Below are 25,648 nucleotides of genomic sequence, written 5' to 3' on the forward strand. Positions count from 1 at the left end.
AAAGGGCTGCAGTATGGGTAGAGATGTGTCTTTGTCGATGCCGAGGTCGTTCTTCCATCGTCAAGCCAGATGGCCAGTGATTGTCTTGTGCGTACGGATACATTAGTCGGAGGCCAAGAGTTGTGCATTCACAAATAGGCATGCATGCGAGCTTGACAAATCCTTGCTTTTTTGCTCTGACAGTTAGTCAGTCCAAGACATTCCCTTTCGTTTCGTCTGAGCGAGAAACGTGGAGGACAGCAATCCGGTTCACCCCCATTCCATCTCTCTCATTCTTTTCTAATTAATTAAAATCGCCAATTAGCGGAGAATACTGCGTGGCAGTTCATACCGGATTGCTGGAGACGCGCCGACATGCTTCGGGGTTTTTTTAGCTTGACCCAATCGTGGCGCCATGGGTAGCTGGGCTGCCTGGGCATGCTGGGCCCCACGACAAGGGGGGAATGTTGAGCGGTCGCAGGGATCTTGGCTACTCTTTTCGGGCTAGTCTTCCCGTACGTTTGGGTTCCCAGATGGGCGCTGGGTTTATTTAGGTAGTTTGTCAATTAGGTTAAAACCAATGACTGGAAAATCCGGTTCTTGGCCGGCGCTAATGCACAGTTGCGGCGCGCGACAAAGTGTTGGACCTCTCTGCAGGGCGAGCTAATTACCTTGGGCAATTGACATGCAGCAAGTCGGGGGAGGGGCATTGCCAGCGTCACATCGCGGCTGTTTCTCTAAATGATTTTTCCGCTGAATGGAATGCGCTTCCTGTAGCCGAGAGCGTATTACACATTCACGAGGTCACGGCCGTGAGGATTATGCACGTGCTGCATGTGTCTTGAAGCGATGCTTGTGACTGCGGAATTTCTGTAAAGGTACGACGGTACGAGCCATTGTGCGACGCCCGTAGGGGCATCAACCAACTGAATTTGAAATCAAAAGAATTTAAAAAATAATGATCAAATAATCAATTAAAAAATTCCCCTAGCGCCATCGTCATGCCCGGCAGCTGAGACAGGTACCGTAGAGCCGGATGAGTGTGTGTAGAAGGGCTGGGCTGAGACAATTATTGGGCGCCTAATAACTACCTCGCAAGCTACCGGACAAGCCCCGGACACTTATTGAGAGGCGACCCGGCGAGAATATCAGGTAAACGACGCCACCACCACCGTCGTCAGCAGCGGTGACGGAGAGCCACCGATCTGGGTAGGTAAGCGGAAGCAAGTACACAAGGAGGAGCGTCGGCAATTTGATTTGAGATTTGTGTATCTGTGTATGTCATGATACTGACGAAAAGTGGCACAAGAACTAGGGTACCAAAGAGAGTGAGAAACATATGGGAAAAAAAAAGAGATTTTATTGCATATGTGATCGGCCCAGACTCCCGACCCAGGAGACTGGTAGACACCATAAAAACAAGCCTAATTGACGATCGTTGACTGTGACAGAATGCCCGGGGTGAAAAAGGGCCCAGTAACCCGGCATCCCAACCAACAAGCCCCAACCCAGCAGCAGCCAAACAAAACGCTGTTAATTAGACACCTTCAGCTGTGGCAGGTTGGGCCCTGGGCGATTGGCCTGGCCGCGACCCGAGAAACCGGACAGCGTCCGAGTGATCCCCCAGTCTCTATTTGTTTCTTTTTCTATTTACTCTGCAGCCTGCAAAGAAAAGAGATGAGCGCACAGACTTTGTCTGTAGAATGATGCCTCTTTCTAACAAGTGCAAGTAATAAGAGCTCTTGGTTGTTGCGACCAATGGCCGGGGGGTGATGGGAAGGAAGGGGGGGGGGGGGGGTGCGCGTGTGATGATGGCGCAGCCCGGAATTTTTTCTTGTTCTAGCTGTCTGGGTTTGGCGACATGTTTCTCGTCGTCGTCACGTTAAAAAAGAGTGTAAAAATGCGAAACAAGTTTCCGTAAGATGATACGAAATAATTCCGTACACGAACTTGAACCCCAAGGGGGGTTTAAAACTCCAGAAGCGGAAAAAATCCTCACACACCCACCACCCCTTCCTCGACCCTTGTCCAACCCGGCCAACCGGTTGAGTCGCCCCCATTTCTCAGTTCGCCCTTTTTTATTTTATTTTTTTTAACCCTTTTCTTTCGTTGTCTTTGCCCATGGTGATACGCAAGGAGCACCAAGGGGGTGCTGCGGCGGGCGGAGACAATATTTAATATTTCTTCTTCACTTTGTATCTTGTATCTTGTAGCTTTGTGCTGCAGAAGAAACTTTTACTTGAGCAAGCAACCGCGTTGATTATATATTCCTTGTGATATCCTCTTCCTTCCTAGAGTGGCTCTCGTTCTTTACTGTCGCTGTATCAACAAGTCTGTCACTCACTCACTCACTCACTCACTCGCTCGCTCGCTCACAACGCTCTTTAAGAGAATATCGAAGCAAGGCTGTGCTTCGTCTTCTCAAGTCCACTCATTTTCCAAATTGCATCTCTCTCTCTCACATTCGTTCTCTCCCCGCATCATCTTTTTCGTCATCGTCATCGTCATTCTTTTTATTTTAAACTCTGTCATTCAACTTGCTCCATACCAACGAGAGGCGCTCCGATCCTCCCCTCGTCTGTTTCAGAAACCAACCACAACGCCTACGCGGCCCGATCGACATCTTCGGCCCAAACAAGCAGCAGCAAGGTCCCTTTTTTGCCCTTTACCGCCCAACAAGCCTCTTTTTGTCATTCGCCTCATCTCGACATCATCCATCGCCATCCTTTTTTTCTCGCGCATCTTTGATCTTTACAATTTCTCACCCGAAACGACATCTCACCTATACGCGTCCGATCCGCCGCCCACCGCGCTTGTTCCATAACATCTCACAATTGGAATTCAACCCACACTCCCTCACAGCGACTTGCACGGGGTCACATTGTCTCTCTTTTTTACTCTCCGGCCGTCCTGTACTCTTTTTGTACCCCATTCACTGCTACCGTTTTTTTTTTTTGCCCCCTTGCTTAAAAAGATTCTTCCATCCTTGACAAAAAGGCAGCACTACATTTATTACTGCTTTCCCTCTTGGAACACAAACACCCGGTCAACGCTCGCATTCACGCACCAAGTGACCAGGAGCCTTGTTCAACCCGCACCGACGCCCCGAGTCGCAAACACATACGCACGAACCAATTCACTGCCACGCTTTTCCCGTTCACTGTCATTACTCACCTTTGACCTCATTTAACCCTATCCGTCTTTTTGTTGCTCGACTACCTCTTCAAAAAAAAGTCTTTCAAAAAAAAAAATCACTCCTCACACGACCGACTTCGTCATCCCTTTACATCTCTCCTACAACCTCAAATGTCATCTGGATACGCCGCCGAAATGCAGGTCCGCGATAATGTACGAATGATCTGCACACGCATGCAAACGCTGCTTAACCGCCGCTCCAAGCAGAAGCGCACTCTAGAAATCGTACGTTTACCTCCTTTCTCTTTCACTCCCATCAACATCTCCATCAACATCTCCATCAACATTTTCATCCTGATCGTCATCATCTTCAGTTCTTACTAACAAGTCATTCAATAGTCTGCCCCTTTCGACCTCAAACTCGAGCCCGTCTCTCTCCCCGGTGTCTCCCAGGACGAGCTCGCCATCCTCCGCGAAAAGGCCACCGCCAGCCGCGTCGGCATCACAGAATACATTCCCCGCTCCTCCTCCTCCATGACTTCGTGGGAGAATCGCTCCCAGACCTTTGTCTACAATCGCAGCAATACGCCCCCTCACGCTCACGCCCGTCGACCTGTCTGGTAGCGACACGGCAGATTCCAACGCTATGCCTTGACGACGGCGAAGGAGGTTCTTTTTCACACACACACACAACCTGTCTACTACGATTTCATTGTTCTTCCTTATGTTCTTTTTGGTACATTGCTCGGCGTCGGATATCTTGGCCTCACTTGGACTTTGCGAAGGGGCTTCTACACTATTAATACTGTTCGGAAAAGCTGGGGAATTGCTTGGACCTCTCATCTCTGTTGGGCATCTGTTTGCTGGCCTGTTTGACTCTTGCGAGGTGCTTCTTCTTTTGTTTTTTTTGTACTCTCTGCTACTACATCTACTTGGTGCGGACCGGTGTTAGTCGGCGTGTTTTAAATCATAATGTACCCGAGCGGTCGCGATACGGACAAAGCAAAACCTCCACCTGGTGTGGATTTTGCCCTCTACTCTTTGAGCGAATACAAATTATTCCGAGTTGCTCACCACAAAAAGACGATGACTAGCCTTTCTTATATCCTGGTGACATGTTCTACTCTTTAAGTAAATACAGCTTATTCCGAGTGCTCACATAACAAGACTACAACTAGCCTTCCTATATCCTAGTGACATATTCTACTCTGTCAGTAAATACAAATCATTCCGAGTTGCTCACACAATAAGACTACAACTAGCCATTCTATATCCTGGTGACATGTGCTCATGAATCCCCTCTCTTTTCCTCGACGCGTACCTCACGACAGCCATCCATCGTACACATCCAGCTTTTCCCTCCGCACCCCCTCCATCTCACCCTTGACGTTGAGCAGCTTCACCTTGGCGCCCTTTTCCCTGCTCCATTGCGCCAGAAACTCGTCTACTCTTTGCTTCGTCGCCTCGTCGTCCTTCATCAGCAGCGCGGCCGCGTCAAACCCGCCCGCGCCGGGGACCACGCCGCCGTAGACACCCTCCACACGCGACACCGCATCCAGCAGCTGCGTCTGCGTCTCCGGTTCAATGGGCACGTCGCTCTGCTGTCCCATCTCGCGAACCAGTTCGCGGACGCCCTCAATCCGCTGCGGCAGATCCGCTAGCCCGCCGCCGCGGCGCAGGCTCTCCGTCAACGCCTCGTTGCGCTCCTGCAGCGCATCCCACAGCTGCGCGGACCGCTTCGCGTCCTGCGCCTTCCACGCCAGCACCTTTTTCACCATGCTGACCGTCTGGCTGCCGCAGTCGACGTCGCACATGCGCAGCGCCACGCCCGGCGGCATGCCTCCGCCTCCGCCTCCGCCTCCGCCGCTCGCCACCTCGACGTCCCACGCCGCGCCATCGACGACCTCGACGAGCCGCGCCGCAAAGCCCGGCGCGCCCGCCTCCGGTATGCCCTGCAGGATGTTGGGAGAGAACCGGCGGTAAGTGCAAGAGCCGTACACGGCGGCAGCGACGTCAAACCCGGACCCGACCTTGCCCTGCGCGGCACAGTGCGCGGCTTGCGCCAGATTGTGCAGTGTCCGCCGGCCCGCGTCCGAGGCCACGTCGAAACCGCGTGCCTCCGCCCCCGTAGCGGGCAAGTAGTGCGTGAGAAGGGCGGCCGTCAGCGCTGTGACGAGCGCGGCCGAGGAACCGAGCCCAGTCTTGTGCGCGTCCTTGAGCGTCACGTCAAACTTGGCGAAGCGGCCGTGCGTATCGCCGGCGGCCGGGGGCTGCGAGTAGTAGGCGTTGTCGGCGAGGATGATGAGCCGGCTGGAGCTGGGGGCGTGGCCGTCGCCGGCTACCGTGTGGACGTATGTCAGGGCGTAGCTCAGCGTCGTCTCGACAAACGGGTTCGCCTGCAGTTGGTCGCCCCTGATTTGCTAGTCAGTAAACCTGCGCGATTCTATTAAAACATGTCTGACGAGCGCCGTGTGTCCCACAGCATCACGATGAGTTGAAGCGCAGCGCTCGTCGCCTTTTCCCCCCAAAGGGCACCTACACTTGCAATTGCGTCACCTTGATGCCGCCGCCTTCGGGCGCGAGGTGGTAGCCGTACCGCCAGTGCGCCGCCAGGAACTGCGGGCTGTCCACCGCAATCTCGTTGAGCTGCACGCCAGCGCGCGGGTGCACCTGACTGGCGATGACGTTGATCCGCGCATCGAGGCCAAACACCAAGCCCGTGTACTTGCGGTCCAGAACGAGGTAGCCGCCCGCCAGGAGCACCTTGCCGGGCGCAGAAATTGCCACGTTGGGATGCGTCACCGTCGACATCTTATCCCTCCCTCTCGCTTCTGCAGAGGTTGGTGTAGTTGTTGGAGGGGTACCGGATGAGAGGAGCAGGATAGGAGGGGCAGCGGGAGCTTTTCCAATGACGGCGCCGGATGCGGGTGCAAGGATGGCGAGAAGGCAATCGAGGTTGCAATTTATAGACTGTGCATGAACTTGGCCAAGTCGGCTTCGTGATTGGACGTTGAGGGTATCACAGAGATGCCGACATTACAAAGATGGGCCAACTCGCAGCTGCTGGATGGAAGTGGGAGCGGTGTCAGGGTGGGGCAAGACTCAAGATCAAGCGGACATACCGAATTCAGTAACGCTTCATATGACCTAATACCAGCGCCGGCTCGCGCCGTCAAAATCATAACTCTAATAATTATATCGCAGTCATGATACGTGGATCACCATGTGCTTGTTGCCTGCTTTTGCACTCACTCACAGTCTAAACCAATCGCAAAATTTATGAGTGTTACAGTGCTTCTGCATTACTATGTAGTGGTACAAGCAATCTATTGAAACCAAAGCGCCTCGCTCATGATTCCAATGCTGCCGTCAGATGTTTTTGGCCTTTTTTCATGCCGAGTGGAGATGGTCTATAGGTGGGAAACTTTTATAACCCAATAATAGCAAATGCAGACGCCGTTCCCCGTGAACCGCGTTCCCCTTTCCCACCAGGCCGTCAAATCCCTTGGCCAAAACCCAGATTTTGCACTTCAAAATAAAACGACAACAAATCAAAAGTCCAAAAACGCCATGCCGTTGTAATCAATATTAAAATAATGAACCGCTCAGGTCTTGTTGCCGAGCCTCCGATCTTCTTGACAACACCCCCTATTCCACAACTCTGCATGCCAACACTATGGGGTATCAATCACAGAGGCTTCTATAAAACCCAAGTAGACAAAAGAAATATGCGCAAAACGAAAAACAAACAGACTTCTCCGGTCTGCCCATGCAACCAAATTTTTTAATAAACCGCCATAAAATAAAATTTATAGCTGAGCATGTTCCTGGCCGCCACCCAGTAGCTCCAGCACCTTGTTGACAACAGCGCTGGGGTAGCCGCGGGTGAGCATCTCGCTGACGACAGAATTGGCTTCGTCACGCTGCTCCATGGCGAGGAAGGCCCGCGTCATGGACTCGTACGTGCTAGGCTCTCGCTTCTCTCGAGGCACAGCATCATAAATGGCCTGAGCCTTGGAGAGATTCTTCTCCGCAGCCCAGCCGTGAATCAAAGTATTGGCGATGTAGGGGGTAAGCTCAACCCGACGCTGGCGCATCTGGGCAAGCAGAGGCTCAGTATCGGCCACATTGTGGTTGGCAACCATTCCCTCGAACATGGCCTGATAGAGGCTGGCGTTGGCCGGTACAGACCTCTTCTCGGCAACAGAGTCAAAGATCTTGCGAGCGCCGTCCAGATCATGCAGAGCACAACCCTTGGCGTGGATAAGAGAGGCATAGTGAACAGATTCGGGCTGCTGACCAGCAGCAGTCATCTGCTCCATGACCTCCTCAGCAGCAGCAAGGTCAACGGGCTCGAGGGTGGCGTGCGTATCGATCAGCAGCTTGTAAGTATGCGAAGTGGGAGCAATACTCTTGGCCTTCATGCGCTCGTAGTAAGCGAGAACCTTGGCCTTGTCTCTCTTGGTAGTGAGGAAAAACTGCATCATGCTGTTGTAGGGAGCAGGGCGAGCCTTATAGTTGGGCATCGACTCCATTTCGTCAAAGAGCTCCTCCGCAAACTTCTCGTCGCTGACACGACACAGAGCGTTGACAATGGTACCATAGGTGACGGACGTAGGCTTGATGCCAAGAGCGCGCATCTCAGCAAAGTAGAACAGACAGTCGTCGATGCGGCGAGCCTTGCCGAGCTTGCCAATCAGAGCATTGTACAAGAACGAGCTAGGCTCAACACCCTCGGCCTTGGCGCGGTGGAAAATGCGAACAGCTTCAGAAGCCTCGTCGAAAGTCTTGGTGGAATCCTTGAGCGTAGTGATGTACAGACCAAAGGTGTTGGCAGAGGGGGAGGCGCCCATTTCTAGCAGCTCCTGATGGTACTGCTCAGCACGACCGCGGTTGCCAACAGTCAGGCAGGCACCGACCATGGCATCCAGAATAGAAGACCAGCCGTAGCGAACGACAGCATACTGAGGGAGCAGAGGAACATCGGTGCGGGCCATGCCAAGAATATCATGACATAGATCCATCTTGCCCTCTCTAGCAGCAGCCGAAATCAGCTTAGCGTAGGTAATGTATCGGGGATGGCGGCCAGCACGGCGCATGTTGCGAAAGCGGTTCAGTGCGTCACTCAGGCGTGGACCCTTGCGACCGTGACTGCCCTCTAGATCGTCGGCGATCAGAGACGAGCCCTTGAAATCGGTGTTGTGCGCATAAGGGTCGAAGCTGTCCTCAAAAGATGAAACCGAGGGCGTGGACGTGAAAGGGGATGCGCTCATGGCCTGTTGAGGAGCACTTGAAGCGTGCGAGGCCAGCTCACGAGGATCGGCAATGCCACGGCTCTCCATGTAGCGAGCGATGAAGTCAACACCTTCCTCAACCTCCTCGACAAGCTCAGTGCGCGCTCCAGATTCAGAGGCACAAATTCTCTGGAACATCATTTCGGATTGAGCGAGACCCTCGGCAACCTGGCCGGAACCAATCAAGGCGACGGCGTACATGGTGGCAGGTTCGATAAAAGCGGAAGTAACGCGCATCTCTGGGTTACTGAGCACATGCCAGTACTTGGTAGCAGAAGCAACATCGCCTTCACGAACACTCATGGCGAGCATGGCCATGGCAGGCGTCTGGAGGACATCGAGAGGGCCGGTGATGCCGTTGTAGGCCTCCCTTGCCGTGGCCACGTCGTTTTTGTCGGCGGCTTCGATGGCGACACGAGCAAGGGCTTGAGGACGGACCTGGGCCTCGATAGATTGAGCCCAGTAGAGCGCCTCGTCAAGAATACCGCGAGAGATGAAGCCCTTGACGAATCCAGTGCTGATCAGTGCATCCTTGATATCGGCAACCTTGACACCATACTCGTCTACAATCTTCTTGAAAAACTTCATGGCACCCTCAATCTTGTCCGAAATAACGTAAGCGTTGATGACGGAAGCGTATACTTGTGCGTCCATGCGGTCGTTCATGGTAAGAGTACCGGCATCGTTAGCAACAGCAAGGTTGCGATACTCATTGTAACACTCAACAGCACTGATGAGATCGCCAGCTGTGGCATAGGCAGTGATCATGGTGGGAAAGACTTCGGCGTGAGGCATGGTGCGAGTATCCTCCATATGGGCAAAGAGACGAAGCATATCCGAGACACGGCCAGCCGCAGCGCAAGCAGAAATGAGCTGCGAATAGGTGTTTGAAGAGAAGTTGGCAGTTCCGGCGTCATTAGAGGTATCGAACAGCTTGATGGCGAGGTCAAGTCTATCATCCTCACAAAGGATAGCATGCTCAAACTCGTGAGAAGCAAGCATGAACTTGCCAGGCTCTTCCATTCCGCCAAATCGCAGACGCTTCTCCTCAAGGACAGCTTTCATCGTGGCAACTTCGAGACATCGGGAGGCCAGCAAGCTAACGAGAATGTCGAATGTCTGACTGTCAGGAGTGACACGGCGGCGGAGCATATCGGCATAGACATCGAGAGCCTTGGAGACAACTTCGGTCTTCTTGGCGGGAATGTGGATAGCGGCAAGCAATAGCGCATTGTAGGCGCCTGCGATGGGCTTGACGCCGGTGGCCAGCATGGCCTCGAAGACGGCAGGAATCTCAGCATAACGACAGGCGGAGGAGAGCTTGAGCAGGTGGTCGGAGTATGACTGCGACTGGGGGTCGACGGGAGTGGCGGCGCGAGAATTGCGAGCGGGAGTGGCGGCGCGTGAGTGTACTGAGGCAACTTGGTCATCGTCACGAGATAGACGGGCTTCGATCTCTCGCTCAAGAGCAGCATCGATATGCGCAAGGGCAGCAGCTTCCTCGGGGGTCATAGGCCGGGCAATAGTCTCTGCCTGCGCGTTGACATCCTGCTCGCTAGCTTGGACGAGGGCATCTTCGCTGGTAAGGACGGAGTCGGCGTCGGGCTTCCACTCGAGGAGCTTGGGAAACTCATACTGTTCCCAGTCTTCATTTTCGACTTGACCAGCGGCCTCCTTCTTCTTCAAGGCCTCGAAGTAGGCATCGAGACCGCCATGGTTGAAGGCGAGGCGATGGTCGGCGAGACTGGCGGTGGTGCGTTCACTGTGAAAAGCCGAAGTGAGCTGAAAGGTGGCAAAACGGCCCTGTCGGTTGGCGTGCCTCCGCGCAAAGACGGGGCGGTTCTGGCTGTTTAGAACATGAGGGTGAGTGGCGGCTACAACGGACTGCGCGTAACCGTGAGAGGTGATGGACTTTGCGAATTGAGATCCTTGGCGGATGAAATTCGTGTAGAGGTTGGAGTAGATGGGCATTTAGAAGGAGCAATGGAAAAGAGAGGGCTGCGTCGTGTTAGTGAGAGCGTTGCGCAAATGGCTAGGTAGAGGTCTGGACGTTGTGCGCGCAGAATTTTTGTGGCGGAGTGACTCACGAGGTGGGTGGCTAAATGCGATTGCAGGTTCATTTGACAGCGATGCAAGCCGTCAAACAAACGCGCGATATAGAAAAGGGTAAAATGGTGGTGGTTTGGTAATTAAATAAAAAACAAATGAAGGAATTGAACGAAAACGAAAAGTGTTTGCGTTCAATTACTGACTGCAACCCTTGAATTCAGAAAAGAATGTATGGGCCAGCGCACACGATGGTAGGATTTGGTGTTTATGGTGTTGAAAAAAAAAGTTGAAGTTGGGATTGGAATGTGGCCTGGGAACGGGGGGTAGATGAATGCTCAGGCATCCAGGGGGCAAGACTGGGGTCTAGGTACAGTGAAGGACAGCAGGTTATAGCGCCGTAGGAGCGTGAAAAGTGCGCTGCAAAGGCCAGCAATTCGCTAACAGGGCCAGGCAGTGCGCTAGAGGTGACCGGATGCGGGGATAAAAAGGCCTAAATGCCGCGAGAATATTCGTAGGGCGCTGAACGGCCACACGGCTTACCGTGCGGAGATGCAAATAATGAGTGGACACCTTGCTAGAATGACTGGCAGTGGCCAGGGACTGAAGGACCACTGTGGCATTTGACTGACCAGTGAGCTGCAGATGCACCAGGGTGGACTCGGGAGCGTTAGGGTGTGCTTATGGGGCATTACGGAATGACTCTTTGCACCGCCCCACAGGACTGGATGGCAAGCAAATAATTGGAGGGGGCAAGGATCGCCTTGCCAAAGAAGATGATAAGCAGTGATAGTTGTCTCTTGTCGCAGAGCCTTTTTTTATACTAGATGCCTATTATCTTAATTATCTGCTCTATTAATTATAGCGGGCGAGCGACTTCCTGGCGTAGCCGAATAGCACTGAGCACTGGCCTGCTGCCCGCCTGCTCCGCTGAACCCGCTGCAGATGCCCCTCTGCCCCTCCGCATCTAGCTGTCACAGGAAAAAATAGAACATTCTGGCGCCGCTGACCCAGGTAATAGGAGTCCACGGTTACAAATGCTCTGATGCCGGATCATCTGGCTATAAAATGAGTGGCGTCGACAGAGTCTGAGTATTGTTTGCTTAGAATCATTACTGTGTAGCCTGATGAAGATGGTGTAGGCATTGGTAGCTGCGATGCTGCCTAGCCTACTCATCGCATGTGAAGAAACACATCACACATGAGGCGTGGCTGCCAGCTGCCTCTCTCCCAAGGCTCCTAAGGCTTCCAACGCGCGTCATCTCGACTCTTTTCGCACAAGTAAAAACCTAGGGAGGCTCTGTGGGGTGCCGTGGAAGAAGCCGGAAACCGCTGGCCGCCGCCCCAATCCTTGGTTCAGCCCCAGTGGACAGAGCTCTGAAGCAATATAGTAGGCTCCTCTGCCGGACATGACGAGCACAAATTATCAAGGTCAAGGGGCACGATCCACACGGGAGCCCAGCTTTTAACAAAGTGAGCATTGTAAATAAAATATCCACCGTTATTCATTGGCTTTTACATACCTTGATACCCGTCCCGGACCATCAATATATTGCACGGCCTAGATCCGCTCTCCTGACAAGAAGAGTGGCGACTCGGGCGGGTGTCTCGCACATTTATCCCATTGCTTGCTTGCTCATAAAAGACCTACCAACCAGTAGGCACTGGTACGGCAAAAAAAGAAGAAAAGGACAGAAAGCAAAAAAGAAAAGGCCAGCGGCTATCGCATTGATCGCACTACCCACTACCAGTGTCTGATGTGTACTTTGCCACGTCTCCTTACCTCACACTGCCACTCAACCCAAAACAAAACAAAAGAAAAGAAGCAAGATGAAAGACGTAATAAAATAGTGAAACAGCTGCGCAAGCCTCGTCTGGCGTCAACGTCAACACCCATTTAGCGGGCTCCTCTGATACCCGCCACGCTACGGTGCAAGCTTCGCACCGTCACATGGCTGCGCCCACGAAAAAGTCCCGTCACAGGCCTTGAGGCCTCATCAGGCCCTCTCGGATGCTGCGGAGCGGAGCGGCACAGACGGCTTAGCCTTGCAAAGCAACCCTCGACGGCGCAATCCTACCAGTATTACCCGCACAGTCGGGTCCTGCTATCCGTTCCTAAACTTTGTTCCTACCTCGCCGACCATTGCCTGTTCCCCCCTACACCTTCTCGGCCAGCTTAGCTTGTCCGGGCCCGAACCGATTTCACATCTTTTTGCCTCATTCCTCCGATCGCTCACTGACCCTCCGATACGCTGCATAGCTCCCAGCTTGAGCTCTTTGATCGCGTTCGGTCTTGCTGCCCCTCTATTGCCACAGCTAGGCTTTTTCTGGTCTGCGGAATGCTCGCTTTAGAATGCGCACTTGTTGTTTATCAATAGTGAGAGTCGTAGTCGTGCAGATCGTCGTCTTGCATGTTCGTCTTGCATGTTCGTCTTGTATGACGGTACCGCCCAGCTACCAGAGCACCCACCAAATTGCCGCCCATCAACTCACTCAGCTAAACAAACTGGCAATCAAGCATGTTCGGCGAAAATGTCGTATCGTAGCTAGTAATTTATTGGTATCCAGATGTAATTCACTCATTAGACCGTTGTGGCAAAGTTCTCATGTGTGGCTGGTGCGAATTATCTTATCCATCTTATCGCCAAACAGGACCCAGAAAAAAGTGTCAAAATCTATCACTGCCCGCGCAGTCCCTGCAGCCGCAGACATTGATACCAACGACCCACCGCGCTCTGTCGCGATTGCTTCCGGAAAATATGGCTGACGATGGCATGCTATTGAATTTTGAACTTGGAAGCGGGCCCATCAAGCCCCAAGTCAAGTTCAAAGGCGGACGCTGGCGAGACAGAAAACAGGCCGAACGAGGCGCTCGAGGTCCCCGTCCAGACGGCGGCCCGCCCTCGCGACCCCCCAGAGACCGCCTCGATGAGCCCAGTCGACCTTTTAAACGCCGCAGAGCCGACACAGATGACAATTTTGGCGACGACTACCGACCAAGGACCCGACCTAGCCATATCAAAATCGATCACGGTGGCGCGGGGAGCAGGCCGCCGCCTTTTGACAACCGCCGACATGGACACGGCGGCGGCGGCAAGAGCACAAAGCAGGTCGTCTCCAGTCTCTTCAGCTTCAACCCTGAGCAAAAAACAGTTTTTGAGGACGAGGAATGGACGGCCCCGACGCCCACCAATGCGCCGCTCGCCGACGTGGCCAACTTTGGTACTCTCACAATCTCTTCCCGCTTGGTCGAGGAGCTTGGCAAGATGAACCTGGAGCGGCCAACTGCCATCCAGCAGAAAGTCATCCCGCATATGCTTACCAGCAGCGGCGACGCATTCGTGCAGGCCGAGACAGGTTCCGGTAAAACATTTTCATATCTCTTGCCCATTCTTCACCGTGTGCTGCAGCTCAGCGCGCAAAACGACGGCAAGCAGATTCACCGCGACTCTGGCATCTTTGCCATTCTGATAGCACCGACCCGAGAGCTGGCCAAGCAGACACATACAGTTCTCGAACAGCTCATCAGGCCTTTTCCCTGGCTCGTCTCGACGGCCATTACTGGAGGCGAGTCAAAAAAGGCAGAAAAGGCACGCATCCGCAAGGGCATCAACTTCCTGGTCGCCACCCCGGGTAGATTGGCAGACCATATAGACAATACAAAGGCCTTGAATCTCGGCACGGTTCGATGGCTTGTTCTTGACGAAGGCGATCGGCTGATGGATCTCGGTTTCGAGGACGACCTGAAAAAGGTTATCGACGCTCTCCGTGAGATTGAGATAGCCAATGAGACGACCAACGGGACACCGCTGGCGGCGCTTCCTGACCGTCGCGTCACTATTCTGTGCTCAGCTACCATGAAGATGAATGTGCAGAAGCTGGGCGAGCTAAGTTTGGCAGATGCTGTCTTCCTGTCCGCCGAAAAGGGTGAAATGACAGCCGACGAGAACATTGAGCACAAGGCGCCTGCGCAGCTTCACCAAACACACGTCATTGTACCGGCAAAGCTTCGCTTGGTCACGCTTGTTTGCTATCTCAAGTCCCTCTTCTCTCGCAAAGGACATACCATGAAGGTCATCATCTTCATGTCCTGCGCCGACGCCGTTGATTTTCACTTTGAACTGTTTCGGGACCCAAAGGACGCAGAAGCGCCGCCGGCAGAGCCAAAGGATGTGGAATTAGTCTCCAAGACTGTTGCCAGAGCAGCATACGTCACGTCCGCGGCCAGTCCCGAAGTCGTTCTACACAGAATGCACGGCTCTCTGTCTCAACCCATCCGATCAGCCACACTGCGCACGTTCTCCGCTTGCAAGTCGCCTTCAGTATTGATCACAACCGACGTGTCTTCTCGAGGTCTCGATATCCCCTCAGTGGACCTCGTCATCGAATACGACCCTGCCTTCAGCTTTGCCGACCACATCCACCGCATCGGCCGGACCGCGCGCGCCGGTCGCGCGGGCGAGGCCGTGCTCTTCCTACTCCCTGGCTCCGAGGAAGGCTACGTTGAGCTCCTCAAGGCCTCGGGCGCGCCAACCGCGCAATCCTACGAGGCCATCCTCAAGACGGGCCTCATGTCCAAGCTCGAGTTTCCCGTCGAGACGGCCGCCCAGCTGACTGAGGGCCAGACGTATCACGACAAAGCCGAGACGATGCAGCTGCACTTTGAGCAGCGCCTGCTGGAGGACCCTCGGCGCCTCGAGCTGGCCCGCAATGGCTTCAAGTCTCACATACGCGCCTACGCGACGCACATCAAGGAGGAGCGCGTCCACTTTGACATTGCGGAGCTGCACCTCGGCCACACCGCAAAGAGCTACGCCCTGCGCGAGCCGCCGCGCGGCGTGGGCGCTGGCGTCGACAGGAAAGTGCGCAAGGGCGCCAAGGGCGCCAAGGGATCCAGGGGTGGTGCGACGGCTGCCAAGGATGACGACAAGGAGCAGCAGGTCGATCAAGGCGCGGCCAGGAATGTATTAAGGAAGAAGGGCATGATGCTGATGACGGGTGCGGACGAGTTCAACATTGGTTAGACGGCGAGGGTGGATCGCCCGAAAAAGCGTTGCATTTATGAAGAGCGAAATTCATCTAGATCATTGACATGTTATGAGGTACATAGCTCTCGCAATTTCTGTATTCATGTATTATTGTTCAAAACAGCTAGTTCTCACATTGAACTTGTTTCCCTTACATAAGTCTACACGGGCCGCCGAGCCAGCACACAGGAGAGGCAATGTGCTGTAGGCTTAAGAAGCACATGAGCTAAGTACATTTCTTACTAAATCGTTTTTTGAAAGCCTAGAAGGCATGTCATGCAGTTAGCTTGTCCTCTTTGACTATGATACTTTATTTTAGAAAGCCAAATCAATCATGAATGGCATACGAATAAACGATGTAATCTTGACGTTAAATGGCCCGCCTCCCGCGCTACCTTTGATACTTGCATGTGCATCAGGGGATCTACCGCCGAGCTACTGCAAGACAGACACGACCGAGCTTTTTTTCTCCTATTTTATTTGTGCAACGTGCCTGATGATCAGTTGACAACAAGCCGGACAAAGTTGTGGAGAACAGATGCATCGCTCAATGTAAATATTGCATCACATCTAGGGCGAATTGACCATGAAATGACGTCATATTCGTCATGCTGGCAACATCCCTACAACAGCTTCAGTATAAAGCAAACGGACCGAACCTGTTTACAAAGGTTCAACGCATTATAGCAAACATTTTCTTCTTGAATACAGTTTACTCATTTTACTGGCAGTAAACTCCGACTACAATACGCACACATCCCTTCAAAAAAAAAAAATCTACACACAACAATGTCTTCCAACGAAAACAGCAATAACCCCGTTGCGCCCGGTAATGGCAACACCACCGCTGACAAGGCCACCGGCGCAGCCAAATTCGTTACGGGTGCCCTCGGGAACACTCTCGGTGGCGTGGGCCGCACCGTCGGCAACGTCACTGGCGCCGCGGGCAAGGGCGTCGGGGATACGATCAACAACGTCACTGGGGACCGAGCCAAATTTGTCGGCGACGGCGTCTCCAGCCTGGGAACAGGAATCCAGAGCGGCCTCGGCAGCGTGTCGCAAGGCGTCGAGAATGCGGGTCAGTGGAAGCTGGGCGCTGGCGGGCAGGAAAAGACTGCTGAGAAGAAGGAAGCGAATTAAATGTTGTTCTTAGCGCACAGTCATGATATCCAGTCAAGCAATAGTTTCAATTTGACCACCATGACCCGAGATACTTTCTTGGTCATCTCCATAGGTATCTGCTATTGTCTATCACGAACGCCGTGTAATCTCCAAAGTCGACATCTGCCACAGATCTCGACACTCCTCAATCAGTTGGTACAGGTCTTTCATAGCCAGGGGCTATGCTCCATTTTTTGTGTTTATCCATAAGATCATACGCAGCTTTGTGTGCAGTGAGCCATCGCTGCTGCTGCTGGCTGTCTGTGAACAAATGACTAGTATCGGCTTTCTAAACCTGCTCGGCGCCCCAGCCAGAGGCGTCGGCCTCACGCATGTTGGCAGGGGGCTCGATGGAGGGCACAAACTCGAGAGCAATGTAGGCGATACCGATGACACCAACAACACCACCGGCGATGTTGCTGATGATCTTTGTGCCAAGGAGGAGGCAGCCAAGAAAGACGTAGACTGGTGCTGTTGTTAGCGCATGCCGTAGACTGGCGAGGTCGTCAAAGCAAAAGGAAGGCGTGTCAACGTACAAACACCACGGCCGACAAAGGAGAAAAGAAAGTTGGCGTAACGAGAGACCTGGGGAGGGATCTGGAACTCTGCAGCGGCTGTTAGCGACGGCTTCGATGAATTGGCTTGGATGACGATGCTCGTTCGTACCAAGGAGACCAATGGAAAGACCAAAGATTATCATGTAGATGCTGAGGACAATGGCGCGCCTATTTGGCCAGGTTAGCATGTGGGGGAGCATTCAGAAGCGCGCGAGCGACGAGTGCGACAATGAGAACGTACAATCCGCCACCAAAGAAGCCAAAGACACCGCCAAGAACGGTGATGGCACCGACGGCCAAGTTGACAATGCGACTAGACATTAGACGCATCCGTTAGCAAAGTTTCGATTAAAGCGCTTGGCGCAGCGCAGCGGCCTCCCGTGCTTGACGACTGGCCAGCTTCCGCCAACAACATACAAGATATCCGATAGCTCCATGACGACGGTAGTGGGAGGCGCAAAATTGTAGCGACGACGATGGTTATGTGATTCGATGGCGATCGGGATTTAAGAAGGAGAGCGATGCGAGAAAAATCTACTCCAGGCAGCTGTTAAGCGAAAATTCGGTACGAAAGCGGTTTGAACTTGATCAAGAAACTCCCCAAAGTCGTTCCTACGTCTTGAACTACGTAGCAGGATCCACTCTAGGGGCCAGGGGCTGCGCAGCAATTGGCAGCTGTCATTGCCCCACATGAAAGATTAATTCACCGCCTGCCTGTGTCGGGGGCCACAGCTCGAATTCTGCCACCGATTGAATTTGGAGCTTCGAGGTCATCGATCGCATCCATGCAACCAAACGCTGCCCTCTGTGAGTTTGAGGTGCTGTGACCGACTGGCCGTTACCTGCTTCTACGAATGACTGCATGAAACTTTTGAAGCCTTCGGCTTCTCACAATTGGCTATGATTCTGTTACCGGTCGCTCGCGCGACCCCTCGGTTCGCCTTCACTAGTTGGCGATGCAGGTCTGCCGCGACGCTCCGCCTCAGCAATGCCGCGCTTTATAGCTCATTGGCTCAAGAGTATCAAGCCAATCGACTACAAGACATTCGAAACATCGGAATCATCGCTCACGTCGATGCGGTTCGTGGCCTCTCGGGCACATCACTCTCTGTCAATTAACAGCTTTCCACAGGGCAAAACCACAACGACTGAGCGCATGCTATTCTATAGCGGCGTCACGTCCCGCGTGGGAGATGTCGATGCCGGAAATACAGTCACCGACTTTCTTGAACTCGAGCGCGAGCGCGGAATCACCATTCAATCGGCCGCCATCACGTTTCATTGGCCACGCAAGGAAAACTGCCCGCAAGGCACCAGCCCCAAAACCGTCAACCTCATCGACACGCCCGGCCATCAAGACTTTCGATTCGAGGTCGACCGTTGCCTGCCGGTTCTCGACGGGGCTGTCTGCATCATTGACTCGGTCAAGGGCGTCGAGGCGCACACGGAGCGCGTATGGGCCTCGGCTCACGAGTTCCGTATCCCGCGCATAGTCTACTGCAACAAGCTGGATCGCGAGGGCGCCTCATTCCGCAAGTCTGTATTGGAAATCGGCAGCCGTCTCAAGGGATGGCCGCTCGTGTGCCAAATTCCATGGTGGGAAAAGAATGAGTTTGTCGGCGTCATCGACATTATCGATTTCGTCGGTTACCGACATAATGATAAAAAGACACTCAAATATGAGAAAGAGGAGCTGATGGAAAAACTTGCATCCTCCAACGCCGATCTCGTTAAAGAGGTTCGTGCTGCCCGTCAGCACCTTGTCGAGGGCTTGGCCGAATTCGATGACGCTATAATGGAAGGGTTTCTTGCCGACGAAACAGATATTCCTTCCTCGACTATCAAGCGAGCCATTCGCCGAGCTATTCAGAGCGGTGACGGACGTGCCATACCAGTCTTTGCTGGCTCAAGCTTTCGCCATATTGGAGTTGAGCCTCTCATGGATGCAATTGCGAGTTATCTACCGAGTCCATCTGATAGACCGGACGTCAGTGTTCGCATCAGTGGAGCCAACCACTTACTGGGCAGCGCCCTTCATAGCGGCTCAAAGCAAGCCGGCGCGAAGCAAATTGCATCAATCGCGTCTGTGTTTAAGGTATTTGAGCACCCGAGGGAGGGCATCATCAGCTTCGTGCGAGTCTACCACGGTACCTTGACACGAACTGCGGCTACATTCAACACCCACATGGCAATCAACGAGAGCCCCATGGGTATTCTTCAAATATCAGCCGACAAGACACATGAAGTGCAGGAGCTGTCAGTCGGCCAGATTGGTGCTCTTCGAGGGCTAAAAAAGGCCCGAACTGGAGATACGTTGATTACAACGACAAACAGCAAAGCCCCCCATGCAGCTCTGCGCACCCTGCAAATTCGACCGCCAGAAATCCCCCCACCAGTCGCCTTTCTACAGGTTGAACCGTACGGTAAAGTGGCTGCTCAGCAGTTAGAGGTGGCGCTGGAGAATGCATCGCGGCAAGACCCAAGTCTGCGATGGAGCCGAGACCCCAAGACGGAGCAGTTTACCGTGCAGGGCATGGGCAAGCTTCATCTTGACGTTTCGCTGCACAACATGAGGCAAAAGCACAAGATAGATGCTCAATTTGGTCCGATAGAAGTCGACTACAAGGAATGCCTCACAGTGGCCACACAGCCGCATAGAGCTGTGTTTGACAGGCCGGTCGCGAGCAAGGCTGGCAAAGTGACCTGCACCGTGACTCTCGAGCCACTCGAAGCCCACCATCGGGAAACGTTGCAGGAGTCTTGCATCGAACGAGACGGCAACATGTTTAATATTGTAGTACCGAACGAAAATGTTGTCAAGTATGACATTGATGAGGCACACCAGCAGCTCCTCAACGGTGCCATTGCCGGTCTCGCTCGTGGACCGCGCCGTGCCGCGCCGCTGCATGGGTGCTTGGTGAAGGTCGAGCTTGACACGAGCGAGGGGGCATGCGAAACGCCTACCGGCGGCCACTTCAGCTCCGCGGCCCGCACAGCAGTGCAGAGCAGCCTGCGCGACTCATTTGACAAGAGCCAAATCGGCATTGTCGAGCCCATCATGCTGGCACACATTACGTGCCCTGAGCAGGCCGCGGGAACGGTCCAGCACGACATTTCCTCGGGCGCCGGCGGGCAGGTACTCGAGGTGAATGATAGGTCGGCCGAGTCGAGCGGCGGCGAGGACTTGATTGACGTGAGCAAGATTTACGCGCCGCCGGACCCGTATGACTCGGTGACGTCGCTGCGCGGCAAGCGGTCAGCGGCGCGCATGGTGGAGATTGTGGCCAAGGTGCCGTACAAGGAGATGCTGGATTATGATGATCATTTGCGGAGCAAGACGTCGGGTCGGCACTCGATGACCATGGCCTTTGACTCGTTTGCGCGCGTGGTTGGACATCGCGAAAAGGGCTTGTAATGGCCAGTGTATAATACGATTCAAAGACTTGAAACAACCAACGCATGCTAGTACGCATGCATGTCCTTCTATCCCAGGGCTTGCTTGCTCTTCACCGCTCGCGTACTCTGGAGTGCTCGAGTGAATGCACCTTTTGTCTTTTCACCAAGTAGGCCACTGGTTCGCGCCAGCTTCGAGAATCTAGGAGTGTACATTGTACCTTGATTCTCTGGACCTTGTGATTTAGACGGTCAGGAGAAATCTGAGGTATCTGAAAGGTTGGAAAACTTTGAGTCCTGTAATTATAAAGCAATAAATTATAATAAACTAAACTGCCGGGTACCTCTTGAAAGCCTTGCCCGACATCTTGCTTAGTACCATCCGTGCATCATCGTGCGTACTCTCATGGCATGATCGCCATCACGCTCAGTAGCTGCGCGAGGAGGCAACTAGCTGCCCTGGATGCATAATCGGCAATTTGAGTGCTTTTGTATCAAGTCTCAATTAGGAGTGAGTAGAAAAGGGGAATATGAGATATCATTAGTTATCGTAAATTATTCATTGCCGCCAGATTTTTCAACATTATCTCGAAAGAATGGAGTTACAACGTTGTAGTCATTTCAATACCTGCTTCTTGCGAGCCTCCAAATCATTTTATAGCGTGGTCAGACTAGAGGCTAAGGAAAAGAACTGTGATACCGACCAGTGTGCATATGCAAAAAGGTCTGCTTCTACCTAGATGAGGCACATCTTATTGCGCCGATGCTTGTTTGGTCTTTAGTTCGGCATCTGCACTGAAACCGGCGCGCGCGCTGCTCATACCACCGAACGGGAGGAAAAGGGCCCGCCCTCAATGTCATTATTTTGCTTGAGCGGCTCCTCAATGCAAGGCCGGACGACGAGGAAAACAACGTCAAACGTAATGGCAAAGGCGGCGTAAATGACGCCGCCAATTTGAAGATGGTTGTGCTTTTTGGTTTCGTACACGGACCAGGAGGTGCCAAGAATCCAGATACAAAATATAAAACTCCAGGCGAGATCGGTCCATCTCACCCAAGGCCTGGCTCGGAAATACAGTGCGAAGATGAGGATCGAGGTCCATGCTCTCGAGATTATGACGTAATTGACGTCTTGCGTTTTTTTGTCAGTAGAGAAATGAAGCATGTTGCAGTTGTAGAACTTGACGTACAGTGGCGAATGGGCTCGTCCATTGTGATGTGTGAAGTCGTCAAGATTGGGGCAAGTCTGGGGTGTTGCTGAAATTACCAAGAGCTGAGCAAGAAGGAGATGAGCAAGAAGGGGATGAGCAAGAAGGGGATGAGCAAGAAGGGGATGAGCAAAGGAAGAGAGGGGTAAGAAGAGCAGCTGGAAAGTTTTTTTGCCTTGTCATCGTGGTAGACGCGAGGGTTATTTAGCTGACAACGGAAACGCCCTGTTGGTCGTGTGTGTTCTCTAGTAGTAAAAGCCTAGAAGCTCTTCTAGGCAAAGCGAGGCAGCGGCGGCGGTGGTGACATGCTGGAGGAAACTTAAATCAAGTGGTATTATCCCAATGATTGAACATCTGAATATCATCATTTCTTTACTGCCAGCCACACTCTTGGCCTCGAGGACTTCCATTCTCGTCTGGAGCATGGCAACGAGCTTCATCAGCCTGCTTTGAACTTGTCATATTCGCAAGTCATGTATAGGACCATCGTCCAACGAGTAGTGAAACTCGTAAGAGTGCGAATAGGTTTTGGATTTCCGCTTTAGAATCACAATGTGAGTCATCGGACCCACGAAAGCAGCCAAGAATAGCTGGCGGATTGTTGTTGGTCGGAATCCCAGGCTACTCGATCAATGAGCAACATACCTCACATCCTCTGAGGCGGCATTTTTTCCCTTTAGCATCGTTGTGCTGCTAGCTAATCGCAGAAGCGTCTTAAAAACAACGGCAAGGGAGTACGCGTCTCGGCGTGAAATGTGCCAAATCTATACATGATTACCCGGAGCAATAGATAGATCCGGAGCAGCCATGGAGACAAATAGGGTCGCGTAAAAGAGAAGACGCGTAAACCAAGGTCAATAGTCGGCGCTCGTGCCAAGTGGACAGATGACGGTTACGCCTACCGTCATGACGACATTGTATTCAATATCTGCAGTCATCTAGCACTAGACCTTGTTTTAGTCGACGCGCCAACGTGAGCGGCCAGCTCAGCCAGTGCCCTACCTTTGATCGATCATGACACATGATTCTGATGTACCCCTTCAAAAAAGACCGCGATTGAAGCTATTGTGAGGGGAACACTCTTTGGCTTGCTTCCAGGTACCTCCTAGTATGACCTATCTTGTCTTGACGCCCATGGGGCACGCTGTCGAGTCTGGGCATAATACTTGGCACAAGTGTGACTCATGGTTGACTTTGAAAAGTCACCATGTTCATTGAAGGAGCCAATGCTTTATTCAAGAATAAGATTCGTCTTTAGCGACTTGTCGCCGAATAAGGCTTCGGCTATCAAGCAGGTAGCAGGCTGTTTGCGCAGGCACTGTTGGACAGACGGGACGACCCATCATAACATTCTTCACAAGGACCATTATGCTTGTTGATAACATTGCAGAATTAAAGCACCGAATAATTTCGTGTTCCTACATCAAGATAGGGAATAGCCAGCTGCCTTACCTACGGCAGATTGGGCAGACTTACTTGGCTCACATGGGTGTTGATGTGAATCCTTGCTGCTATCCATACTGCAGATGGCTTTGCGCAAAAATTTACACACACAAAGGCTACCGCTTCAAAAGCATTTGCGATGAACAATAGAAGGACCAGCCTCGTCATACTCTTGCTTGGAGATCCAGAGCTGCTGAAAGGTCGAAAGCGAGGCCAGAATCGATCCACCAATCCACACAGAGTACTTGCGCTCGGGCGGCGCAATTATCTTGACCTTGACTGACGATGGTGCAAGATCAGTCATTTCCTTTTGCAGACGATCGGCCAGGCCGGGGTACATGGTGGTGCCGCCAGACTAAAAATGCAGCAAATCGGTCAGTCGGCCTCCGCGTCGTATACAAAGCCACTGGACGGCTCCAGGTTTTACTTACCACAACAATGTTGCTATACAAGTCTTTTCTGACATCAATGTCGCATTTGATGATGGAGTTGAACGTGGTTGCGTGAATGCCGCCGCTTTCGAGGCCGAGAAGAGACGGCTGGAACAGGGCCTCGGGAGCGCGGAAGCGTTCATTACCAATGGTAATGACCTGTCCGTCGGGGAGCTCGTAGGATTTTTCCAAGCTGGAGCTTTGCGCGGCCGTCTGAATTTCTTGCTCGAAATCGAGCGCCACGTAGCACAGTTTCTCCTTGATATCGCGAACAATCTCGCGCTCGGCCGTGGTCGTAAAGGCATGTCCACGCTCGCCAAGAATCTTCATGAGATAATCTGTCAGGTCGCGACCTGCCATGTCGATGCGAGCAATGCCAGGAGGGAGCGCAAAGCCTTCATAAATAGGCACAGCGTGGGTGACGCCATCGCCCGAGTCCAGCACAATGCCCGTGGTGCGGCCTGAAGAGTACAGGGACAAGACGGCTTGAATCTGGACATAAAAGGCGGGCGAGTTGAACGTCTCAAACATGATTTGCGTCATCTTTTCGCGGTTCGACTTGGGATTCATCGGGGCCTCGGTCAGCAGAGCGGGATGCTCCTCGGGGGCCACGCGAAGCTCATTGTAAAACGTGTGATGCCAGATTTTCTCCATGTCGTCCCAGTTTGTGACGATTCCGTGCTCGATGGGGTAGCGCAGGGTCAGGATGCCTCGCTTGGACTGGGCCTCGTCGCCGACGTAGGAATCCTTTTGGCCCATGCCAATCATGATGCCCCGGTGGCGGGGACGGCCGACAATGGACGGAAAGACGGCTCGAGGTGCATCGTCGCCGGCAAAGCCAGCCTTGCACATACCAGAGCTATGTTTACGTTGAAAATTAGCTTTCTGATAAAAAACTTGAAACAAACGTATTATAAAGCCCCGCGTGAGGTGAGATCACTTTTGCTCTTACCCATTGTCGATGACGAGAGCTGCAACTTCTTCATCCATGGCTTCAGCGAAGAAAGCAAAAGCTTGATCCAAATACGTGTGTTTCCGAAAGAGCAGAAGCAAATTATCATCAATATAGATGGAGTTTTAGGCTGAGGCATCCGGAGAGAGAAGCAAAGAGGGCTGCGACACAGCAGCGTATTAAAAAGGTAAAAGTGATTCTATTTTCCCTCCGCCCCCCAAGAGTGTGAGCATTGTATTACGAATATCAGGCATCACTGTAATTTTTCAGCCAAGGCGACGAGGCCCGTCGTGTCGGCGAAACAGACAAAACATCATCGTAACACGCGGACAGTGATGCTTCGCTCCACATTTTGCATGTTCAAATTGTGATGCCTATTCGAAATTCAGCAGGCAGCAGTTTTGGGGTCGGAAACAAGAGCTTGCAGAGGTTGGGCAAATTATCTTAGAGTGGCCAAGTTCTCTAGGCACCCGTTGAAAGTTGGTGGTGGAGTGGGACGTTGCTAAAACGGCTGATGCGGGGACACGATGACAACTCCAGATCAGGAAAAGGCCGCTCTTTCGTAAAAAAAGACGGATATAATTAATCCTCAAGGGGTGATTCAGTCCAACTATAGAGATACCCTGACAACGGAGTTGCGGAGCTGAAAGGGGCCCGAACTGCAACTTGACGGAGATGGAAGCCGCGTATGTTTTCCCATTTCGAGTTATGCGCTAAGACTTTACTCCAGGCTATTTTTGGTCTGCAGATTCGCATGCCTAATCGGGAATCCAAAGTTTCTGCTCTAATTATTACGTACTTTCTGAGAGGTACGATGAAAGAATTTTTAAAATATATCATTTATTTTGAATGTTTTTATTATTATTAAAAAAATTTCAAAAAAAAAAAGAGCTTTTATTAATCTTCGATTCTCAGTCATAGTCTTATCATCACGCCCCCCAAGGGCGACTATAAATTTCAATGTACTTCAGCGGCGACAAGTAACCAAGGCTATGCTAGGCACGGAGTGCTTCAGAGATTGC

General features: G+C 52.6%; 9 protein-coding genes across 9 annotated transcripts; 4 read left to right on the forward strand and 5 right to left on the reverse strand.

Annotated features, from left to right (window-relative positions):
• Positions 1 to 3,309: 3,309 nt before the first annotated feature.
• BBA_01456 (uncharacterized protein) lies at positions 3,310 to 3,738 on the forward strand (the record flags this gene model as incomplete). Its single annotated transcript, XM_008596553.1, has 2 exons — positions 3,310 to 3,399; positions 3,514 to 3,738. 2 exons carry the CDS (start codon positions 3,310 to 3,312, stop codon positions 3,736 to 3,738), a joined length of 315 nt encoding a protein of 104 aa, XP_008594775.1.
• A 698-nt stretch (positions 3,739 to 4,436) lies between these two features.
• BBA_01457 (phosphomevalonate kinase) lies at positions 4,437 to 5,925 on the reverse strand (the record flags this gene model as incomplete). Its single annotated transcript, XM_008596554.1, has 2 exons — positions 4,437 to 5,526; positions 5,654 to 5,925. 2 exons carry the CDS (start codon positions 5,923 to 5,925, stop codon positions 4,437 to 4,439), a joined length of 1,362 nt encoding a protein of 453 aa, XP_008594776.1.
• Positions 5,926 to 6,923: 998 nt separating this feature from the next.
• Positions 6,924 to 10,379, reverse strand: BBA_01458 (pentatricopeptide repeat domain-containing protein; the record flags this gene model as incomplete). The annotated part of the gene is made up of 1 exon (XM_008596555.1): positions 6,924 to 10,379. One exon carries the CDS (start codon positions 10,377 to 10,379, stop codon positions 6,924 to 6,926), a length of 3,456 nt encoding a protein of 1,151 aa, XP_008594777.1.
• A 2,834-nt stretch (positions 10,380 to 13,213) lies between these two features.
• BBA_01459 (DEAD/DEAH box helicase) lies at positions 13,214 to 15,478 on the forward strand (the record flags this gene model as incomplete). The annotated part of the gene is made up of 1 exon (XM_008596556.1): positions 13,214 to 15,478. The coding sequence occupies one exon, from the start codon at positions 13,214 to 13,216 to the stop codon at positions 15,476 to 15,478; it is 2,265 nt and encodes a 754-aa protein (XP_008594778.1).
• A 792-nt stretch (positions 15,479 to 16,270) lies between these two features.
• On the forward strand, positions 16,271 to 16,621 carry BBA_01460 (uncharacterized protein; the record flags this gene model as incomplete). Its single annotated transcript, XM_008596557.1, has 1 exon — positions 16,271 to 16,621. The coding sequence occupies one exon, from the start codon at positions 16,271 to 16,273 to the stop codon at positions 16,619 to 16,621; it is 351 nt and encodes a 116-aa protein (XP_008594779.1).
• Positions 16,622 to 16,931: 310 nt separating this feature from the next.
• On the reverse strand, positions 16,932 to 17,636 carry BBA_01461 (COPI associated protein; the record flags this gene model as incomplete). The annotated part of the gene is made up of 5 exons (XM_008596558.1): positions 16,932 to 17,107; positions 17,179 to 17,247; positions 17,309 to 17,367; positions 17,441 to 17,512; positions 17,617 to 17,636. The coding sequence occupies 5 exons, from the start codon at positions 17,634 to 17,636 to the stop codon at positions 16,932 to 16,934; spliced, it is 396 nt and encodes a 131-aa protein (XP_008594780.1).
• A 551-nt stretch (positions 17,637 to 18,187) lies between these two features.
• BBA_01462 (translation elongation factor G) lies at positions 18,188 to 20,614 on the forward strand (the record flags this gene model as incomplete). Its single annotated transcript, XM_008596559.1, has 1 exon — positions 18,188 to 20,614. The coding sequence occupies one exon, from the start codon at positions 18,188 to 18,190 to the stop codon at positions 20,612 to 20,614; it is 2,427 nt and encodes an 808-aa protein (XP_008594781.1).
• A 795-nt stretch (positions 20,615 to 21,409) lies between these two features.
• Positions 21,410 to 21,804, reverse strand: BBA_01463 (uncharacterized protein; the record flags this gene model as incomplete). Its single annotated transcript, XM_008596560.1, has 2 exons — positions 21,410 to 21,723; positions 21,783 to 21,804. The coding sequence occupies 2 exons, from the start codon at positions 21,802 to 21,804 to the stop codon at positions 21,410 to 21,412; spliced, it is 336 nt and encodes a 111-aa protein (XP_008594782.1).
• A 1,563-nt stretch (positions 21,805 to 23,367) lies between these two features.
• On the reverse strand, positions 23,368 to 24,664 carry BBA_01464 (Actin-like protein; the record flags this gene model as incomplete). Its single annotated transcript, XM_008596561.1, has 3 exons — positions 23,368 to 23,598; positions 23,675 to 24,533; positions 24,627 to 24,664. The coding sequence occupies 3 exons, from the start codon at positions 24,662 to 24,664 to the stop codon at positions 23,368 to 23,370; spliced, it is 1,128 nt and encodes a 375-aa protein (XP_008594783.1).
• Positions 24,665 to 25,648: the final 984 nt, after the last annotated feature.

This window comes from Beauveria bassiana, assembly GCF_000280675.1.
Source record: "Beauveria bassiana ARSEF 2860 unplaced genomic scaffold BBA_S00003, whole genome shotgun sequence".
Taxonomy (NCBI): Eukaryota; Fungi; Ascomycota; class Sordariomycetes; order Hypocreales; family Cordycipitaceae; genus Beauveria; species Beauveria bassiana.